We start from the raw sequence: 17,154 nt of genomic DNA, 5'->3' as shown, positions 1-17,154 counted from the left end.
TATTAAAACTGTTGCGATTTTGAAACAGTAAACAGCATCAGGAACCAGAAACAGGATACGTACTCACCTTTAAGAAATTGCTTGCTATCTTTTTGCAAGTGGGACAAGATAACTTGTCATATGTTGATGATAGACAACATAACAGCAACAATCCAAGTAACAGAAGAGCGTGGAGGCTTTTGTTGGACCAAACCATTTTCCGACTATGTCTATAATACAAACTTCAAAAAAACTCGGCTGAAAAAAGGTCAGGACAACAGCCAGTGGCAGTGCTTACGTACAACTATTTCACTCTGAATTATTAACTCTAAAGTGCAAAACTTTAATTCAGGGTTTAGTCTGAACTGAGTTTCTCTAGCAGTATGCAGGTGTGCGGGAGTGATCAGAAAGTTCTGAGCAGGTAACCGTTGCCTCTGGGTGCAACAGCACAGTCCCAAACCGTGGCAGCAATCAAGTGATCAGGATAAAGCTAACGGTGCCTTCTTCTCTGCAGTGAATGGCTCCAAGCTGTCTCCTTCCTCAGTGCAGTAACTGCAGAGCCATTGAGTGGTAGGGAGTTGTCCTTGTTCACTGTACCTGAATCCAGGTGGTAGCCCCGAGCCACGCGCGACACTAGTCGCTACACTGCCGGCTACACACACCGGCGTTCCAACATAGGCACTCCGGACGTTCCACACCATACAGCCCACCTCCCTCCCGCCACCCCATTGGTCCACGTCGCTATCCATCAGCCGAACTGCCAATCATCCTTCGACACGCTTAGAGCGTTCGCGCAAACACGTGGAGGTCCTCTGGCAACTGAGCGGGTGGTTCAACGCGCAAGGCTGTTTGCAGAGAGGAGCGAACGCAAATAAACAACAGGCACGACAGATTTCAGCATGAGCACAGATTTGTGCGTCAGTACTGGCAGATGGATACTCAGTGCATAAATGAAGATCGAAGGAAAATTATACAAAATTTGAAGGGTACCCATAACAACAGATCTGCATGTTTGCAAAGCAAAAATGTATCCGTCAATGCAAACAAGCAAATGTGTGTGGAAGTGCAGACCGACGCAACAAAATACTATCAGTACAATAAGAATCAGATCGTCTTAAGACTGATAATGCAGCAAAATGACCGTAGGTGGATTGAAAAAGGCCCGAATTTAACGTAGATCACCAACAAAATGTCGGGCTCAATCTGAGCCAATGTAGATTGTGGGCTGTTACATCCTGTGTAGGTCTCCTTTGAACTGGATGTTGTTTCCGTCATTCAGGGGGAAGGAGGCTCATCTATCTGAGGAGGATATTTAATTCATTTTCCCTTATTTTCTTGTACAGCTTTTTGCTTGAACCGCATTTCCTCCTCAGGTAGAAACGTGGGATAGCCCGGCACTGAATGGCTCTGCGATAATTAACACAGACCAGATGCAATGAAATATCTGCTGACTGTTGGCGGTTTCGGGCAGCCATTGCGACTGAATAGTCATTTGATTATACTGTGTTCGTGGGACTGGAGCTCAATTTGGGCTTGCATTGCTGCTTGATCTCTTTGACTGCCGTTTGCAGATAGCGAGGGTTCTGCCTCATCGCATTCCAACTCTGCTTGGAAGCAACATGGCTGAGAGAAGCCGGGATGTGCACAGGGAAGGATTGCTGCTACTGCTCCTTGTTCTGCTCGCTTCCCTCCATTTGCTAATCTGTCCCTTCACTAAAGTGGAAGAAAGTTTCAACCTGCAAGCGGCGCACGACCTGTTATACCATGGTCTGCAACTGGACAAGGTACTGACTCCTGGGAGCTTAAAGATTGCACACTAACTTCTCCACGCTGCTTTCCATTTCCGTTTCTTACTGAGGCGCTTCTTTTTTTGTTTGTAGTACGATCATCATGAGTTCCCTGGTGTTGTTCCAAGGACCTTTGTGGGACCACTGTTCCTTTCATTGCTGTCTGCGCCAGCTGCTGCCATTCTGTCAGCTCTCCATGTGTCCAAGTTTTACTCGCAACTTGTAGGTATGTCTAACCTATGTTTAAGTTAAATTTCACTGCAGTCAGTTTTTGCAATTGGTTTCGAAATTGAGAGAAATCTTGGGATTGATTAAAACACGTTCTTCAACATGCTCCAATTTGGACGTTTTGCATTAAACTTCAAGAGATTTAGTAGAACCTTTTATATAGCCTTTGCTTTTGTAACGACCGAGAATATATATGTATTTAGAGTCATACAACAGGGAAACAGCCTTCGATCCAATTCACCCATGCCATCCAAGTTTCCCAAATGAAATTAGTCCCATTTGCCTGCATTTGACCCATATCTTTCAATATTTTTCTATTCATATACCTGTCCAAAAGTCTTTTAAATGTTGTAACTATACTTGCATCCACCATTTTCCTCCAGCAGTTCACTCCACATAAGAACCACCCTCTGTGTGGCAAGTAGAACTGTAGACGATTTTCCAAAAGTGGCCTCATCAATGTCCTGTACAATGGCAATATAACATCCTAACTCTATTCCTTTGAAGATATTATACCCAGTTTTAGTTCCTGTATATATCATGTGAGATTTGCTTATGTAAATAACCTCACTCAAATTTGACTGAGACTATGTGTACTATACATAGTGTTATTTTAAACAATACCTAAAATTTCTCTGCAACCATCTCAATGAAAATACTCTCAGGAAATATTCCAATTTAATATTTAAATCTGTGAATCATTACAATTAATGAATATCTTGACAATATGATCTTCTATTTCTAAATATAAATTGTACTTCACTAAGGCATTTGGAAAGGTTCCCCATGGGAGACTGGTTAGTAAGGTTAGATCTTATGGAATACAGGAAAAACTAGCCATTTGGATACAGAACTGGCTCAAAGGTAGAAGACAGGTGGCGGTGGTGGAGGGATGTTTTACAGACTGCAGGCCTATGACCAGTGGAGCACCACAGAGATCGGTGCAGAGTCCACTACTTTTCATCATTTATATAAATGATTTGGATATGAACAGACGAGGTATAGTTAGTAAGTTTGCAGATGACATCAAAGTTGGAGGTGTAGTAGACAGCGAAGAAGGTTACCTCCGATTACAACAGGATAAATGCGAAGTGCTGCATTTTGGGAAAGCAAATCTTAGTAGGACTTATAAAAGTGGTAAGGTCCTAAGGAGTGCTGTTGAACAAAGAGACCTTAGAGTGCAGATTCATAGCTCCTTGCAGGTAGATAGGATGCTTTCCTTTATTGGTCAGAGTCTTGAGTACAGGAATTTGGAGGTCATGTTGTGGCTGTATAGGACATTGGTTAGGCCACTTTTGGAATATCACATGCAATTCTGGTCTCCTTTCTATTGGAAGGTTGTTGTGAAACTTGCAAGGGTTCAGAAAAGATTTACAAGGATGTTGCCAGGGTTGGAGGATTTGAGTTATAGGGAGAGATTGAATAGGGTGGGGCTGTTTTCCCTGGACCGTTGGAGGCTGAGGGGTGACCTTTATAGAGATTTATAAAATAATGAGAGGCATGGATAGGGTAGGTATAGAAGGTCTTTTCCCTGGGGTGGGGGAATCCAGAACTGGAGGGCATTGGTTTAGAGTGAGAGGGGAAAGATATAAAAGAGACTTAGGGGCAACCTTTTCATGCAGAGGGTGATGCGTGTGTGGAATGGACTGCCAGAGGCTTGTACAATTGCAACATTTAAGAGGCATTTGGATGGGTATACGAATAGGAAGGATTTGGAGGGATATGGGCCGGGTGCTGGCAGGTGGGACTAGATTGAGTTGGGATATGTAGTCTGCATGGACGAGCTGGACCGAAGGGTCTATTTCCGTGCTGTACATCTCTATGATCCGTAGTTACTATTGATTCAGCTTATAGCAAGCCTTTCATAGCCTGATTCTGAGTTTGACCCAAAAAACTCTTTATTTTGATGTTAATAAAAACAGAAAGTACTGTCTCGGACTGCTGAAGAATATATGAACAGACAACCACAGAGTACAAATAGGCCACTCAATGCTGCTCTGCCATTCAATAAGATCATGACTGATCTGATTACTTCATATTCCCTGTCTACCCTGATATCCCTACATCCACTTGTTTATCACAAATCTAATCTCCCTCTGCCTTAAAAATATTCAGTGTCTGCTTCCACCACTTTTGAGGGAACAGTTACAAGTACTTGCAATCCTCTGTGAGAAAAGGTCTCTCTTTATCTTTCCCTTAAATACACTGTCCCTCATTTGTAAATGGTGACCCCTACTTCTGGAATCTCCTACAAGAGGAAACATCTTGTCCAAATATATCCTATGCAGATGCTCAGGATCTTATCTGCTTCAGTTGTCACCACTTACTCTGCTAAACTCCAGTGGATACATGGAGAAAGTGAAGGCTGCAGATGCTGGGGATCAAAGTCGAAAAGTCTGGCACTGGAAAAGCACAGGAGGTCAGGCAGCATCTGACAAGTAGAGAGTAGAAGTTTCGGGCATAAGCCCTTTATTCCTGATGAAGGACTTATGCTCAAAACATTGACACTCCTGCACCTGTTGTGTTATCAGCAAATTTTACAACCATTCCTTTGATACAAGTCTTTTTTATAATTGTAAAAATTGAGGGCCCAGCACTGATTCTTGTGGCACACCATTCTTGGTAATCTAAAAATGAGATATTCTTGCCTTTCTGTATTTCCTGTTAGCTTGCTAATCTCTTATCCTTATGAAAATGTTACCCCACACCATAAGCTCTTATGTTATTTTATGATCTTTTTGATGTGCACCTTATCAAATGTCGTCTGGAAATCCAAGTACAGTACATCCACAAGTTCTCTTTATATTACAGCACAAGTAACTTCAAAGAATACCAGTAAGTTGGTTAAGCATGATTTCCTTTTCATTAAACCATGTACCTCTGCTCAATTACTTTGAATTCTTCTAAGTGCTCTGCTATAATGTTTTCTCATTATAACTTATAACATAATACATATGACAGTGATTAAGCTAAATGGCCTGTCGGTCCTACTTCCTGTCTCCCTTGTTAAGTGAAGGAGTTACATTTGCTATTTTCCAATCTCATGAATCTTTTCCAAATCTAGGGAATTTTGGAAAATTAAAGCCAATGCATCAATTTTCACACTGGTCATTTCTTTTAAGACTTTGGGATGAAATCCATTATGACCTGTGGAATTTTCAGCCAGCTGCTCCAAAATTTGGACTCTACAATTTCCCTGATTATAATTTTCTTGAGTACCTCCTGCTCTTCCATTTTTTTTATTAAACCCAAAACTCTGTCTCCACAGGCACTGTCAGACATACTGAGTTTTTTTTAAGCACAACCTGTTTTAGTTTTAGACCTATTTAAGGCAGAAATGTGGCTCAGTGGCTAGCACTGCCTCCTCACAATGCCAGTGTCCTAGTTTCAATTCCAGCCTTGGGCGACTATCTGAATAGAGATTGCACGTTCTCTCCATGTCTGTGTGGGTTTCCTCCGGGTGCTCCGGTTTCCTCCCATAATTTAAACATGTGCAGCTTAGGTGTATTGGCCATGCAAAATTGCTCGTAGTGTTCATGAATGTTAGGCGCATTAGTCGTGTAAGTGTAGAATAATGGGGAATGGGTTTGGGTAGGATACTCCTTGGAGGGTCAGTGTGGACTTGTTGTGCCAAAGGGCCTGCTTCTGCCCTGTAGGGATTCTATGATTCTGTGACCTCTAGCACTTCAGTTTAAAAGAGATTCATGTATGCAATAAAGAATCCCTACAATGTGGAAGCAGGCTATTTGGCCCATCAAGTCAGTACTGACCAAGCAGATTCACCTCCCTACCCTATCCTTGCATTTCCCATGGCCAGTCCACCTAACCTGCACATCTTGGACTATGGGAGGAAACTGGAGAATCCAGAAGAAATCCACGCAGACTTGGAGCGAATGTGTAAACTCTGTAAAGACAATTGTCCGAGACTGGAATCGAACCCAGGTCCCTGATGCTATGAGGCAGCAGTGCTAACCACTGAGTCACCATGTCATCCGTATATATAGTTTGTTGGCTCTGCAGAATGCCTTGGTCATATTGCTGTCTGTGGTAGCTTATTGTGCATAAATTGACTGTTATGTTTCCAACATTACAACACTTCAGTACAGGAGTCAAAGTAATTTTTCATTGTTAAGGACTATTTTTACATTCTCACTTCCTGTTTTCCGAGATATCACAGTATTTAAATGGTTACAAAATAACAGGCATAACTAACAAATATTTTTTTTCGTCATAACTACCACACCAGAACTGAAATTGCTGGGGGGACTCAGCAGATCTGGCAGCATCTGTGGGAAGAAAACAGAGTTAACATTTTGAGTCTGGTGACTCATTGCACTCAAAACAGTAACTCTGCTTTCTGCTGAGTCTCTCCAGCAACTTCTGTTTGTTTTTGTTTCAGATCTCCAACATCCGCCGTTCTTTCATTATACAACCAACACACTTCTACACACAAAGTTTAAATACGCCTTCCGCAGATGAAGGAGGTCATAGCTATTGCAGTTCGATCACACATGTACGAAATTGGAACATTTTAACCAGGCAGGTTCAACCATATTTATGTCATCTTGGATCTCAGTCTCAGTGTCCATTGCAGTCAGCTCCGCTACTTTATTTCCCCAAGTATATTTCCTGAAGTCTCCTGAAGTTACACAGCCCTAAACTAAATCTTTCACATTTATTTGCAGGGAGTTCAATGTCTCATGTTTTGAAATGTTCTTGTATTGTAGCTAAGTATTCTGATGTTGAGCTGTTACCTCTTCTGTGCAGGCTTTCTCTTGTCTGTTTCTCCCACCACCCTTGCAATCTCCATACCGACCCAACATTTCTTCTTCCATCCTTCCTGCCGTCATCTTCTATCTCCTCCTATATCTTGTGGCTTCCTTCTCTCCACTCTCACCTCATGCAGACTCCTTCTGTGCTCCCTCCAAAACTCCTGCTCTCCTAACCACAACTTTCCCCCCATGATATCTTTTGAAGCTTCTTTCTTCACCCAAGATCCCTCTTGCAGTTTCCTTTCCTACCCCACCCATCACCTCTGACTTAGAAGTCTCTTTCAATCTCCTCAAAACCTCCTGTAACATCCTCCTCCTCCTCCGACTTCTGTCCGTCTGCCTCAGGCTGACATTCCAACTGGGATCAGCAAGCAGAATCCTTTGATCCAATAAAAGGCAGCGCCAGCAAAAGGTGTCACCTCACCCTGCCAACTCCCAGCTGCAGCTCTTGGACCTTCAGATCCTCCTCTCTTCCAACCGTTGACACCACACACTGGCCAAAGATGGCTCTACTCTAGATCCTAGGCTGGTGACCCCTCGATGTCTTAACAGTAATGATATTATTGAATATTATTAATAGTGATTAATATTAGTGACTTCCCTAACTGCCCACTGCTCCTCCAGTTACAGACCGTTTCCCTCCGAGGTTTAGCACAGGAGAAAAATCAATCTATGACTGGTAGAACAGTTTCTCACAATTTCAATCCTTTTCATTATGGGGTGACTTTCTCATTGGTTGATCGTGTGAGTGAATTTTCCCAGTAAATGTGGGGACTTTCGAGAGTGTCTCTACCAACCACTCTCACGTATTTTGGGCATTTCTTCAAAAGTTACCTTTTTGGTTATAGAGTGACAGCGGTCATGATGCTGTAGTTATTTTTAAATAAATCTATTCAAAAATATGACACATCTTGGGGCAGGTGGAACTTGAACCACATGATCCTTCTGAAAGGTGCTGGATGACTGCGAGTGTTTCTTTCTTTCTGAATTACATTATTACTGGTCAACGTCTTTGACTGTTACATGTATGAGATCTGAACTGTTCAAACTTTAATTTTTGTTAGAAATTTTTACAAATATCATATCAGCTTATTTGTTACTTTTCGGTTTTATTCTTTCACTCTTAATCAAACCCCTCTTTTGTTTTTCTTTTTCTGTACCTGATTTGACATTGAATTCACCCATGCTAATTTACACTCCTGCTTCAGCCTTTTGCTGTTAAATTCACAATCTTTCAATCTGATTGCTGAAAGAAATAAACAGTTGCTTGCTGTGCTCATTCAAGTCCAGATGCACTGTTTTCCTTGATGTGACATTATCAACTTGTATTTTCAACAACTTAGTGCATGTAAAATCTTAAATTAAAAACACAAGTGGAATCTAATAATGGCAGATGTGTTCCATACCGTGCTGCAGTAAGTCATGGATGATGATCACCCATCTATTAACAGCTATATCTAGAAGCCATTGAGTACCAGAGAATTGAAGATGCACAGTTGTTGTGATTTCAGATTGTTTACCAACTAGAAGCACTCATCAATCTGTAACTGGACTGTGCAATAAATACTCCTGTTAGTTTATTCTTATCACTTTCTATTCTTCCAGAGATGGAAGACCTACTAATGAAAGAAAATGTGATTGGGTCTTGTTCAGCTTCCATAGTTTTCTTTTCAACAGTTCGAGGATGCCTGGGTCTCTGTGTGATTTTTGCGCTCTGGAAGCTTCAGAAAGAAGTTAGAAAACAGTTTGGCTCAACAGTAGCCTCTCTTTACTGTTGGATCTCAGCAACCCAGTTTCATCTCCTCTTCTATTGTTCAAGAACTCTCCCAAATACAATTGCATTTCCTTTTGGTGAGTGCAGCTCTGAAATTCCTTCTATGGATATAAGGTATTAGTAAACTGGTTTGCCACTGCAGTAAATTTTAAAGTTTCTACAGTTTACTAATAAGGTTTGTAAAGTCTATGAGAAAAATGATTCTGAAATGTGCATGTATATAACTGTTTTTGACAGAACTTTTATAACATTTATTAAAAATCTTACTAAATAATGAAACAATTTAGTGATGAAATTAAACATACCAAAACAGTTGAATGCATGAAATTGAAATGTTTTGTATCATGTGATTCAAATACTTCTACTAAAGGCTTAGCAGAAGTGTAAGGGTGAGGGACCCGGCAGTGATATTGAATGCTTATGCCAGAGCAGATTCCATCTTTGGTCTACACCCACAATACAGTATTACATGGAGTTAGATGTTTAATTAAAAATAAACATGTTTAATGGATTGAAGTTCAATACTTTGTCAGAAAAGGAATAACTTTCGGCATCTTTCATAACCTCAGAACTTTGCAAAGCACTTCATAGATAAATAAGTTTGAAGTGTAGTAACTGGGAGAACATATTTAAATGGAGTCATGGACTCATTCATGTTCATAAGAGCCTTAGTTTTAATGTTTCGTTTGAAATTCAGAACCTCCAACATCACAGAACCTGCACCAGAATGTCAGCCTAGATTGACTCTTCTAATGCGAAAGTGGGATATGAACCCACAGGTGAAGAGGGTGATACAAATGAACCAAGACTGACTGCTGAAGATAGGCAGAATATGTAAGAATGGAACTGTTGGACAAAAATCAAATTGGAAACTTACCTCAAATATTCATATGCAAATATTTTATGTCTGGGGAAAGTTTTTGAAATAAAAATGAAACTTTTTTTTGCCGTATTACCTTTATGGGACATATCAGGTTGAAAACTGAATATTTTATCTGTGTTGCAGTCATCTTGGCCTTCACTGCCTGGATGCAACAGAACTATGGCACCTTTATTTGGTTTTCAGCCTTATCCATCATTGTGTTCCGATCTGAGCTTTGCATATTCCTGGGCTTCATGTTGCTGCTATCAATAGTGAATCACCGTATTTCTATTTTCAAAAGTCTGTGTCATGCAGTACCAGCTGGTTTGGTGTGGTTGGGTAAGTAACTTCCTGTTTGTTTCTTGACAACGACTTAAATTTAAATACATATATACAACCAAATAAACATATCCAGTGACATCCAGTGTGTTGATTACAGGTCTGACTGTGTGTGTGGATTCTATATTTTGGAGACGCCTCCTATGGCCTGAGGGAGAGGTACTTTGGTACAATACAGTCTTGAATAAGAGCTCCAACTGGGGATTATCCTTTACATAGTTCTTCAAATCATTTATAGAGGAACTCAAACATTCTGAAAAGAAAAGATATTTGTTTTAATTGTGATTTGATTTCACTGAGAACATATTGGGATATGCTGATTGACATACTTCTACGTAATCAGTGATTACTGTGACAATACTAAACAAACTTTACAATTATTTATCTGTTAATGTGGGACTCATCACACAGTGGGCAGAACAAAGTGCATAGATAACACCATAATGACAATATTCTAGCAAAGGAAAAAATCAGAATGAATGAGTGATTCCAAAAGTAAACCTGGAAGCATAGTGGTTATGCTGTTGGGCTAATGACCTGGAGATATGAGTTCAAATCCCATTATGGTAGCTGTTGAACAGAAAGTTCAGTTAATTGAATAAATCTAGAATGAAGTGACCTTGAAATTAGCAGATTATAATTCAGTTCTGGATGATTGATTACTGTTCACAAATTAAGCTTTGCTTATTGTTCTATACCAGAATGCCAGGTATTGAAAGATGGGATTTGCACCTTATCTTTAGAAGCTTTTGTTTAGAGGTACATATTAACAACACACTTCCAAACCCCACAGCTTCAATTTGCTGTTATATTTTGGAGCATAACCGAATCTCCAGTTAATGCTTACTAACTAAATCCTAGAAATACTCAAATACTATACAATTAACTAACCTGGCTTCCAGGTAACTCCAAACCAATATCAATATAGTTTATTCTTACCTTTCAGTTATTTCAGACTGCTGAAAAGACAAGATAAGAATAAAACGAGATGGATAACTCAATATCACAGCAGTGTGGCAATACCAGTCAGAGCTTGTGTGAATACCATCTTAATTATTACTTGTAGATGTTCATTTTCTCCTTATTGCCAGCATTAGGTATAAAAGAAAACTATTATCAGGCCCATGCTTCAAATTTTAATGTTCATTAGTAAATAGAAAGCTATGAGGTCAATATTACTTTCCTACCACCTATACAAGCACTTCATTAAAAGTAATGAGGGCAGGAATTTTACCCATATTCTGACGAGATGTTTATGAAGTTTCTGACATTTTAATGTTCTTTTATAACCTGGAAATTTTCTAATTGCATGCACCTGACGTAGTGTCAACTACTGAAAACAAATTTTAGGAATTGAACATTTTAGAGTTTGTGATTTATCATTCAATAAAGTCAGTATACAAAAACGTTTGAGCTATAAATGGAGGATTCCTGACATATGTTTCTAACAAATGAGGTATTGTGCCAGGAACACATTATTATATATTTTATCCCAAAATCTTTATCAGTGTACTAATTGTTGGGTTCTATGATATTCAGAGAAGTGTAAACTATTCAACAAACATCCATTCTGAATTGCTTTGAGATTGATCTTTTCATTTAAAACTTTCATTTTAATTGTGATGCAGGTGGAACTAGTTCATATGATCAGTTCAGCTCATAGTCCGTGGGCTGGTTGGAATAGAGGGGGAAGATTAGTGTTAAAAGCAAATATAGTTTCTCTCTTAGAAATTAGTATAGAACAAATCAGGGAAAGCACAGTTACCTTGGTGTAATAGTGACATTTTCAAACCAGGAGTATTTGGTTTGTAATTTAAAGGTTTTTTTTTGAAGTTGTGAAAGTCTAAGCTGTCAATTTTGTAAGAATCCGTTGATGAAGACATTACAATCCATAGAAAGGAACTTCGAAGTATCGGTTAAATCAAACTTAAAAAGCTGATATATCGATAGATTTCTCAGGGTTTGAGCCTCTGTAAGGATAGTTAAAAAGTGCACACTCCTTGATAGTTGATACATGAAAAGTACCATGGGTGATTTGTTGGTGCGAAAAATGCTGTTAAATTGTCTGTCATAACACTTCCAGATGGAAGGAATAAAAAAGCACTGTGATAAAATGGTAGTGTTCCTACCTTTGAACTAGGAAGTCTGGGTTCACGCTGCAAAAATATGCACTTGTGTCTTTGCATAGGTTGATTAGGAAATATGAAAGTATATAGTTATTTTGTGTCTAGGAATTTGATTTAAATCCAGTTCAGACTGGAGTTACAAAGATCTGGCTAGATACATCCATGAAATAATTCTACTTATTAATGGAAGAAAATATTTTAAAAACAGAGATGAGGGAGATTTTTTACAGTATCAAATCCATAATGTCTCTGACCTGGGAGTATTGAAACCAACTCTCGAAGAAATTCAAGGATTCAATTTTAATTCTGAATTTGACATTCCCTTACTACTTTTTGTCCAATTGATTGATTTGCCTGCAATGCCACATGCTGGTAGAGTAATTTTTTTAATTTATTGACTTAACAAATTCCAATCTTTTGGCATTTCCTTAACTGAGCATCTATTCAGACATCACCATTTTTCTGGTATTTTTACTCAGTGCTGCCCCGTGCTCTTGGTTGCAGTATATTGTTTCTGCCTCTTGGCGCTAGGGACCAGAGGAGTTGGAGGTTTCTGTTCCCCACAGTTGGTTTCATCTTCTTATATTCATTCCTACCTCACAAGGAGTTGCGCTTCATAATCTACACTTTTCCTGTTTTGAATGTAATTGCAGCAATAGGATGTTCGCACATGTAAGTATTAAATGGCATTAAACTTAAAAGATCAATTTTTTGTGTAACTCAAATCGTTTTATAGATGAGGTTGAAGATTTATTCTACAATAAAATTGGTCTTGTTGTACTAGTATCTTTTTATTAGAATTGTTATAGCATGTTTCAACATGGGCTTAAAGGTAAATGGATCTGTAGTACTGAATAAGTGTGCAAATTCATTCTTATCATTATTTCCCCCTTAATATTACCCCTCCAAGTATATTCTCCCTGTCAAAGAAGCAGATATGTGTCCATGTAATCCAATTGGAATGGATTGTGAGATGTACAAAAAAAGAATTGTAAGGATCTCACTTGGGAATGTGTATCTTATTCTGAGTCAGATTGGTGTTGTATTATTTACATTCTTGTATAACATTACTTTCAGTTTGACAGAGTGCTGATTTTTTTTTAGATTATAGAAAGGAATGAGACATAAATTTTCTGAACCTAATTGATTATTAAAAACCTACTCGTAGCAGAATAATTGCTTGCATTATGCATGTGAAAAACTGGAAGTATACCATTAATACCTAGAGTATTAATGCAAAAGCATAGATTTTGAAGTACATTGTGACAAGGATAGTTTCTGGGATGGAAAGTATGGGATACAGCATTTAATTCTCTGGTGATGATGATCACTGTTAGCCCTAGGATGTGCAGTCTGGCTTCAGCTTTTCACCCCATGTATAACAGCTTGGATGAAACTATAGAAAGTTGTACATCTATTTCTAGAGGATTCCCAATTTACATTTCTAACAGGTGGTGTTCTGTGTCAGGAAAGGATAATTGTAAATGACACATGACACTAAATCAAAAGATCATGTTTGCATGGATGGGCAAAGAAAGTTGCAAAATGCGAGACTAAGTGTGTGAGCAAAATTGTAGAAGATACGACTTTGACGTGGGGAAATAAAAGATTTGGATTTGAGAAAAAAAGACAGAATAGAGTATTTTATGAATGATTACAGAGTCAGGGTTGTGGGGAAGCAAATGACCATGCATATGAATCAGTAAAAGCCAGTGCGCAAGTACAAAATTAATCAAAAAATGTAAATGTAATGTGGACCTTTCCCTTGTACTGGGTAATCAGTGATGCCAAGATACTTCAACTTTGCAGAGCATTGGTGTTGTTTTTTCGAGGATAAATTTTCAATTTTGATCGCCAAATCTTAAGAAATACAAAGTAGTCTTGGATGGTATATGTTGCAGATTAAATAGAATTATACCAGACCTTAAAAAGTTAAATCATAAGTGCAGATCAATAAATTTGGCTTTTATCCCCTTAATTTTAGAAAGTTGACAGGTGATCCTATCATGGCGTTCAAAATGAACAAATTTGATAAGATAGATACGAAGGAATAATTGGTGCTGTTAGGGAAATGCAAAACAAAATAGCATAAACTTAAAATTAGAGTTAGGCCTTTGAGGGTGAAGTCAGAATTACGCTTACACACAAGATAGAAGAAAGTTGGCATGTGCTGTCCCAAATATCTGTGCATTTTAGAACTTTTCAAGACTGAACTGGATTGAAATCCTCGAAATCAAATTATCGAAGGGTATGGAACAAAGGTGGGTAGTTGATGTTTTGAGATACAGTTTGATCCTAATCTAATTGAAGATTGGAACAGACTTAAGGGCCTGTGCTTATGTGCCTAAATGTAATGAATGGTACAAGCACACTACTAATTATGTTTTTTTTTGTTGCACAGAATGATCAATTACTACAAATCCTTACTATATAAGTTAGGATCTGTTGTTGTGATTGCACATCTACTTGGAAATACTTGCTACACTGGGATGTTACTATATATATCCCACCACAACTACCCAGGTGGAGTTGCCATGCAAAAACTACACAAGGCTGTGCCTGCAACAACAGGTCTGTTATTCTGCTATTATAACAAATTAAGATGTAAGGATACCCCTTGTAAGTAGATTCAAGAAATGTAAAGTGACTGGAAATTATCTTTACAACTGCATATATATGTTTAGATTTTCAGTACATCCCCAGGTGACCATGGCATATGAACATGTGGTAAGCTTCAATTCATTACATCATTTACATGATTGGTGGACACTGAAGGATATTGAATATCACAGTTATATAAAAAATAATTCTGCAGGAAATTATTTTTGATTAGGATACGGTGACCATTCAGCATTTGTGGTGTCTTCCTTTGGGAAAATGTATGACATTGGAAACCTTTGCAAAACCAGATGTAGGTATGCCATGATGTGGGAAAGAGGGATTCCATTTCATGGGGCATTGGCATCAGTTTTGGAACCGGGGGGATCTCTACCGTTGGGACGGTCTCCACCTGAACCGATCAGGTACCAATGTTCTAGCGAAGAGGATAAATAGGGTGGTCAGTAGGACTTTAAACTTCTGAGTTGGGGGAAGGGAAAGTGAAAGCGATGGAGTATGGAGTTAAATGGAAAGATAAGCAGCAGGATAGCATATGTGCAGGCGGATTTAAACTTGAGGCAGACTGGGAATGCAGCAAAAAGGAAGGATAACTTAGGACATCTTATGACTTCCAATATCTCTAATGATAAGAAAGTTAGCATTAAGGCACTTTACCTGAATGCTCGTAGCATTCGTAACAAAGCAGACGAACTAATGGCACAGATCATTGTGAATGATTATGATGTGGTAGGCATCACAGAGACGTGGTTACAGGGGGGTCAGGACTGGCAGTTAAACATCCAAGGATTTTCAACTTATCGAAAAGACAGGGAGGTGGGCAGAGGGGGCGGAGTTGCCTTGTTAGTTAAGAACAAAATTAAATCTATGGCACTGAATGATATGGCGTCGGATGATGTGGAGTCTGTGTGGGTGGAATTGAGGAACCACAAAGGCAAAAAAAACCATAATAGGAGTTATGTACATTGGCCAGGACCAGGGGCGCAACATGTACTGGGAAATAGAGAAGGCATGTCAGAAAGGCAAGGTCATGATGATCATGGGAGACTTCAATATGCAGGTGGACTGGGTAAATAATGTTGCCAGTGGATCCAAAGAAAGGGAATTCATGGAATGCTTACAGGATGGCTTTTTGGAACAGCTTATCATGGAGCCCACGAGGGAGCAGGCTATTCTGGACCTAGTGCTATGTAACGAACCAGACTTTTTAAAAAATCTTAAAGTAAGGGAACACTTAGGAAGCAGCGATCATAATATGGTAGAGTGCAGTTTGAAAGAGAGAAGACAAAATTGGATGTAATGGTGTTACAGTTAAATAAAGGTAATTGTGAGGGCATGAAAGAGGAACTGGATGCAGAGCCTAGCGGGGAAGACAGTAGAGCAAAAATGGCAGGAGTTTGTGGGTATAATTGAGGACACTGTACAGAGGTTCATCCCCAAGAAAAGAAAGATTATCCGGGGAGGGATTAGACAGCCATGGCTGACAAAGGAAGTCAGGAAAAATATTAAAGAAAAAGAGAGATCCTATAAAGTGGCCAAGAGCACTGGGAAATCAGAAGATTGGGAAGGCTACAAAAACAAACAGAGGATAACAAAGAAAGAAATAAGGAAGGAGAGGATCAACTATGAAGGTAGGCTAGCCAGTAATATTAGAAATAATAGTAAAAGTTTCTTTCAATACATAAGAAACAAATGACAGGCTAAAGTAGACATTGGGCCACTTCAAACTGATGCTGGAAGCCTAGTGATGGGAGATAAGGAAATAGTAGGAGAACTTAATAAGTACTTTGCGTCAGTCTTCACAGTGGAAGACATGAGTAATATCCCAACAATTAAAGGGAGTCAGGGATCTGAGTTGAGTATGGTTGCCATTACAAAAGAGAAAGTGCTAGAAAAGCTAAAAGGTCTTAAAATTGATAAATCTCCTGGCCCCAATGGGCTACATCCTAGAGTTCTGAGGGAGGTGGCTGAGGAAATAGCGGAGGCGTTGGTTGAGATCTTTCAAAAGTATCTGGATTCAAGGAAAGTCCTGGATGATTGGAAGATCGCTGTTGTAACCCCCTTGTTCAAGAAAGGATCAAGACAAAAGATGGAAAATTATAGGCCAATTAGCCTAATCTCGGTTGTTGGTAAAATTCTAGAATCCATCATTAAGGATGAGGTTTCTAAATTCTTGGAAGAGCAGGGTCGGACTAGAACAAGTCAACATGGATTTAGTAAGGGGAGGTCGTGCCTGACAAACCTGTTGGAATTCTTTGGAGAGGTGACAAGTAGGTTAGACCAGGGAAACCCAGTGGATGTGGTCTATCTAGACTTCCAAAAGGCCTTTGCTAAGGTGCCATATGGGAGGCTGCTGAGCAAGGTGAGGGCCCATGGTGTTTGAGGTGAGCTACTGGTATGGATTGAGGATTGGCTGTCTGACAGAAGGCAGAGAGTTGGGATAAAAGGTTCTTTTTCGGAATGGCAGCCAGTGACAAGCGGTGTCCCACAGGGTTCAGTGTTGGGACCGCAGCTGTTCACGTTATATATTAATGATCTGGATGAAGGGACTGGGGGCATTCTAGCGAAGTTTGCCGATGATACAAAGTTAGATGAACAGGCAGGTAGTACTGAGGAAGTGGAGAGGCTGCAGAAGGATCTAGACAGTTTGGAGGAGTGGTCCAGGAAATGG

The 17,154-nt window shown here is 39.4% G+C and overlaps 2 protein-coding genes across 6 annotated transcripts in view; one reads left to right on the top strand and one right to left on the bottom strand.

Annotated features, from left to right (window-relative positions):
* LOC122561699 (cysteine-rich with EGF-like domain protein 2-A) overlaps window positions 1-740 on the bottom strand; it is a 30,795-nt gene extending 30,055 nt beyond the window's left edge. For all 5 annotated transcript variants that reach the window (XM_043713722.1, XM_043713723.1, XM_043713726.1 and 2 more), the window contains exon 1: window positions 68-740. In XM_043713722.1, the coding sequence (XP_043569657.1) occupies window positions 68-196 (129 nt within the window). In that variant the 5' untranslated portion in view covers window positions 197-740. The remainder of the gene's footprint in view (window positions 1-67) is intronic.
* A 227-nt stretch (window positions 741-967) lies between these two features.
* Window positions 968-17,154, top strand: part of alg12 (ALG12 alpha-1,6-mannosyltransferase) — a 63,294-nt gene continuing 47,107 nt past the window's right edge. Inside the window, exons 1-7 of the mRNA XM_043713721.1 lie at window positions 968-1,763; window positions 1,860-1,992; window positions 8,444-8,617; window positions 9,547-9,741; window positions 9,842-9,945; window positions 12,316-12,539; window positions 14,269-14,438. Coding sequence (XP_043569656.1) covers window positions 1,599-1,763; window positions 1,860-1,992; window positions 8,444-8,617; window positions 9,547-9,741; window positions 9,842-9,945; window positions 12,316-12,539; window positions 14,269-14,438 — 1,165 coding nt within the window. The 5' untranslated portion in view covers window positions 968-1,598. The remainder of the gene's footprint in view (window positions 1,764-1,859; window positions 1,993-8,443; window positions 8,618-9,546; window positions 9,742-9,841; window positions 9,946-12,315; window positions 12,540-14,268; window positions 14,439-17,154) is intronic.

Source organism: Chiloscyllium plagiosum, chromosome 23, assembly GCF_004010195.1.
Source record: "Chiloscyllium plagiosum isolate BGI_BamShark_2017 chromosome 23, ASM401019v2, whole genome shotgun sequence".
NCBI lineage: Eukaryota > Metazoa > Chordata > Chondrichthyes > Orectolobiformes > Hemiscylliidae > Chiloscyllium > Chiloscyllium plagiosum.
This window is presented reverse-complemented; position numbering and strand designations above follow the sequence as displayed.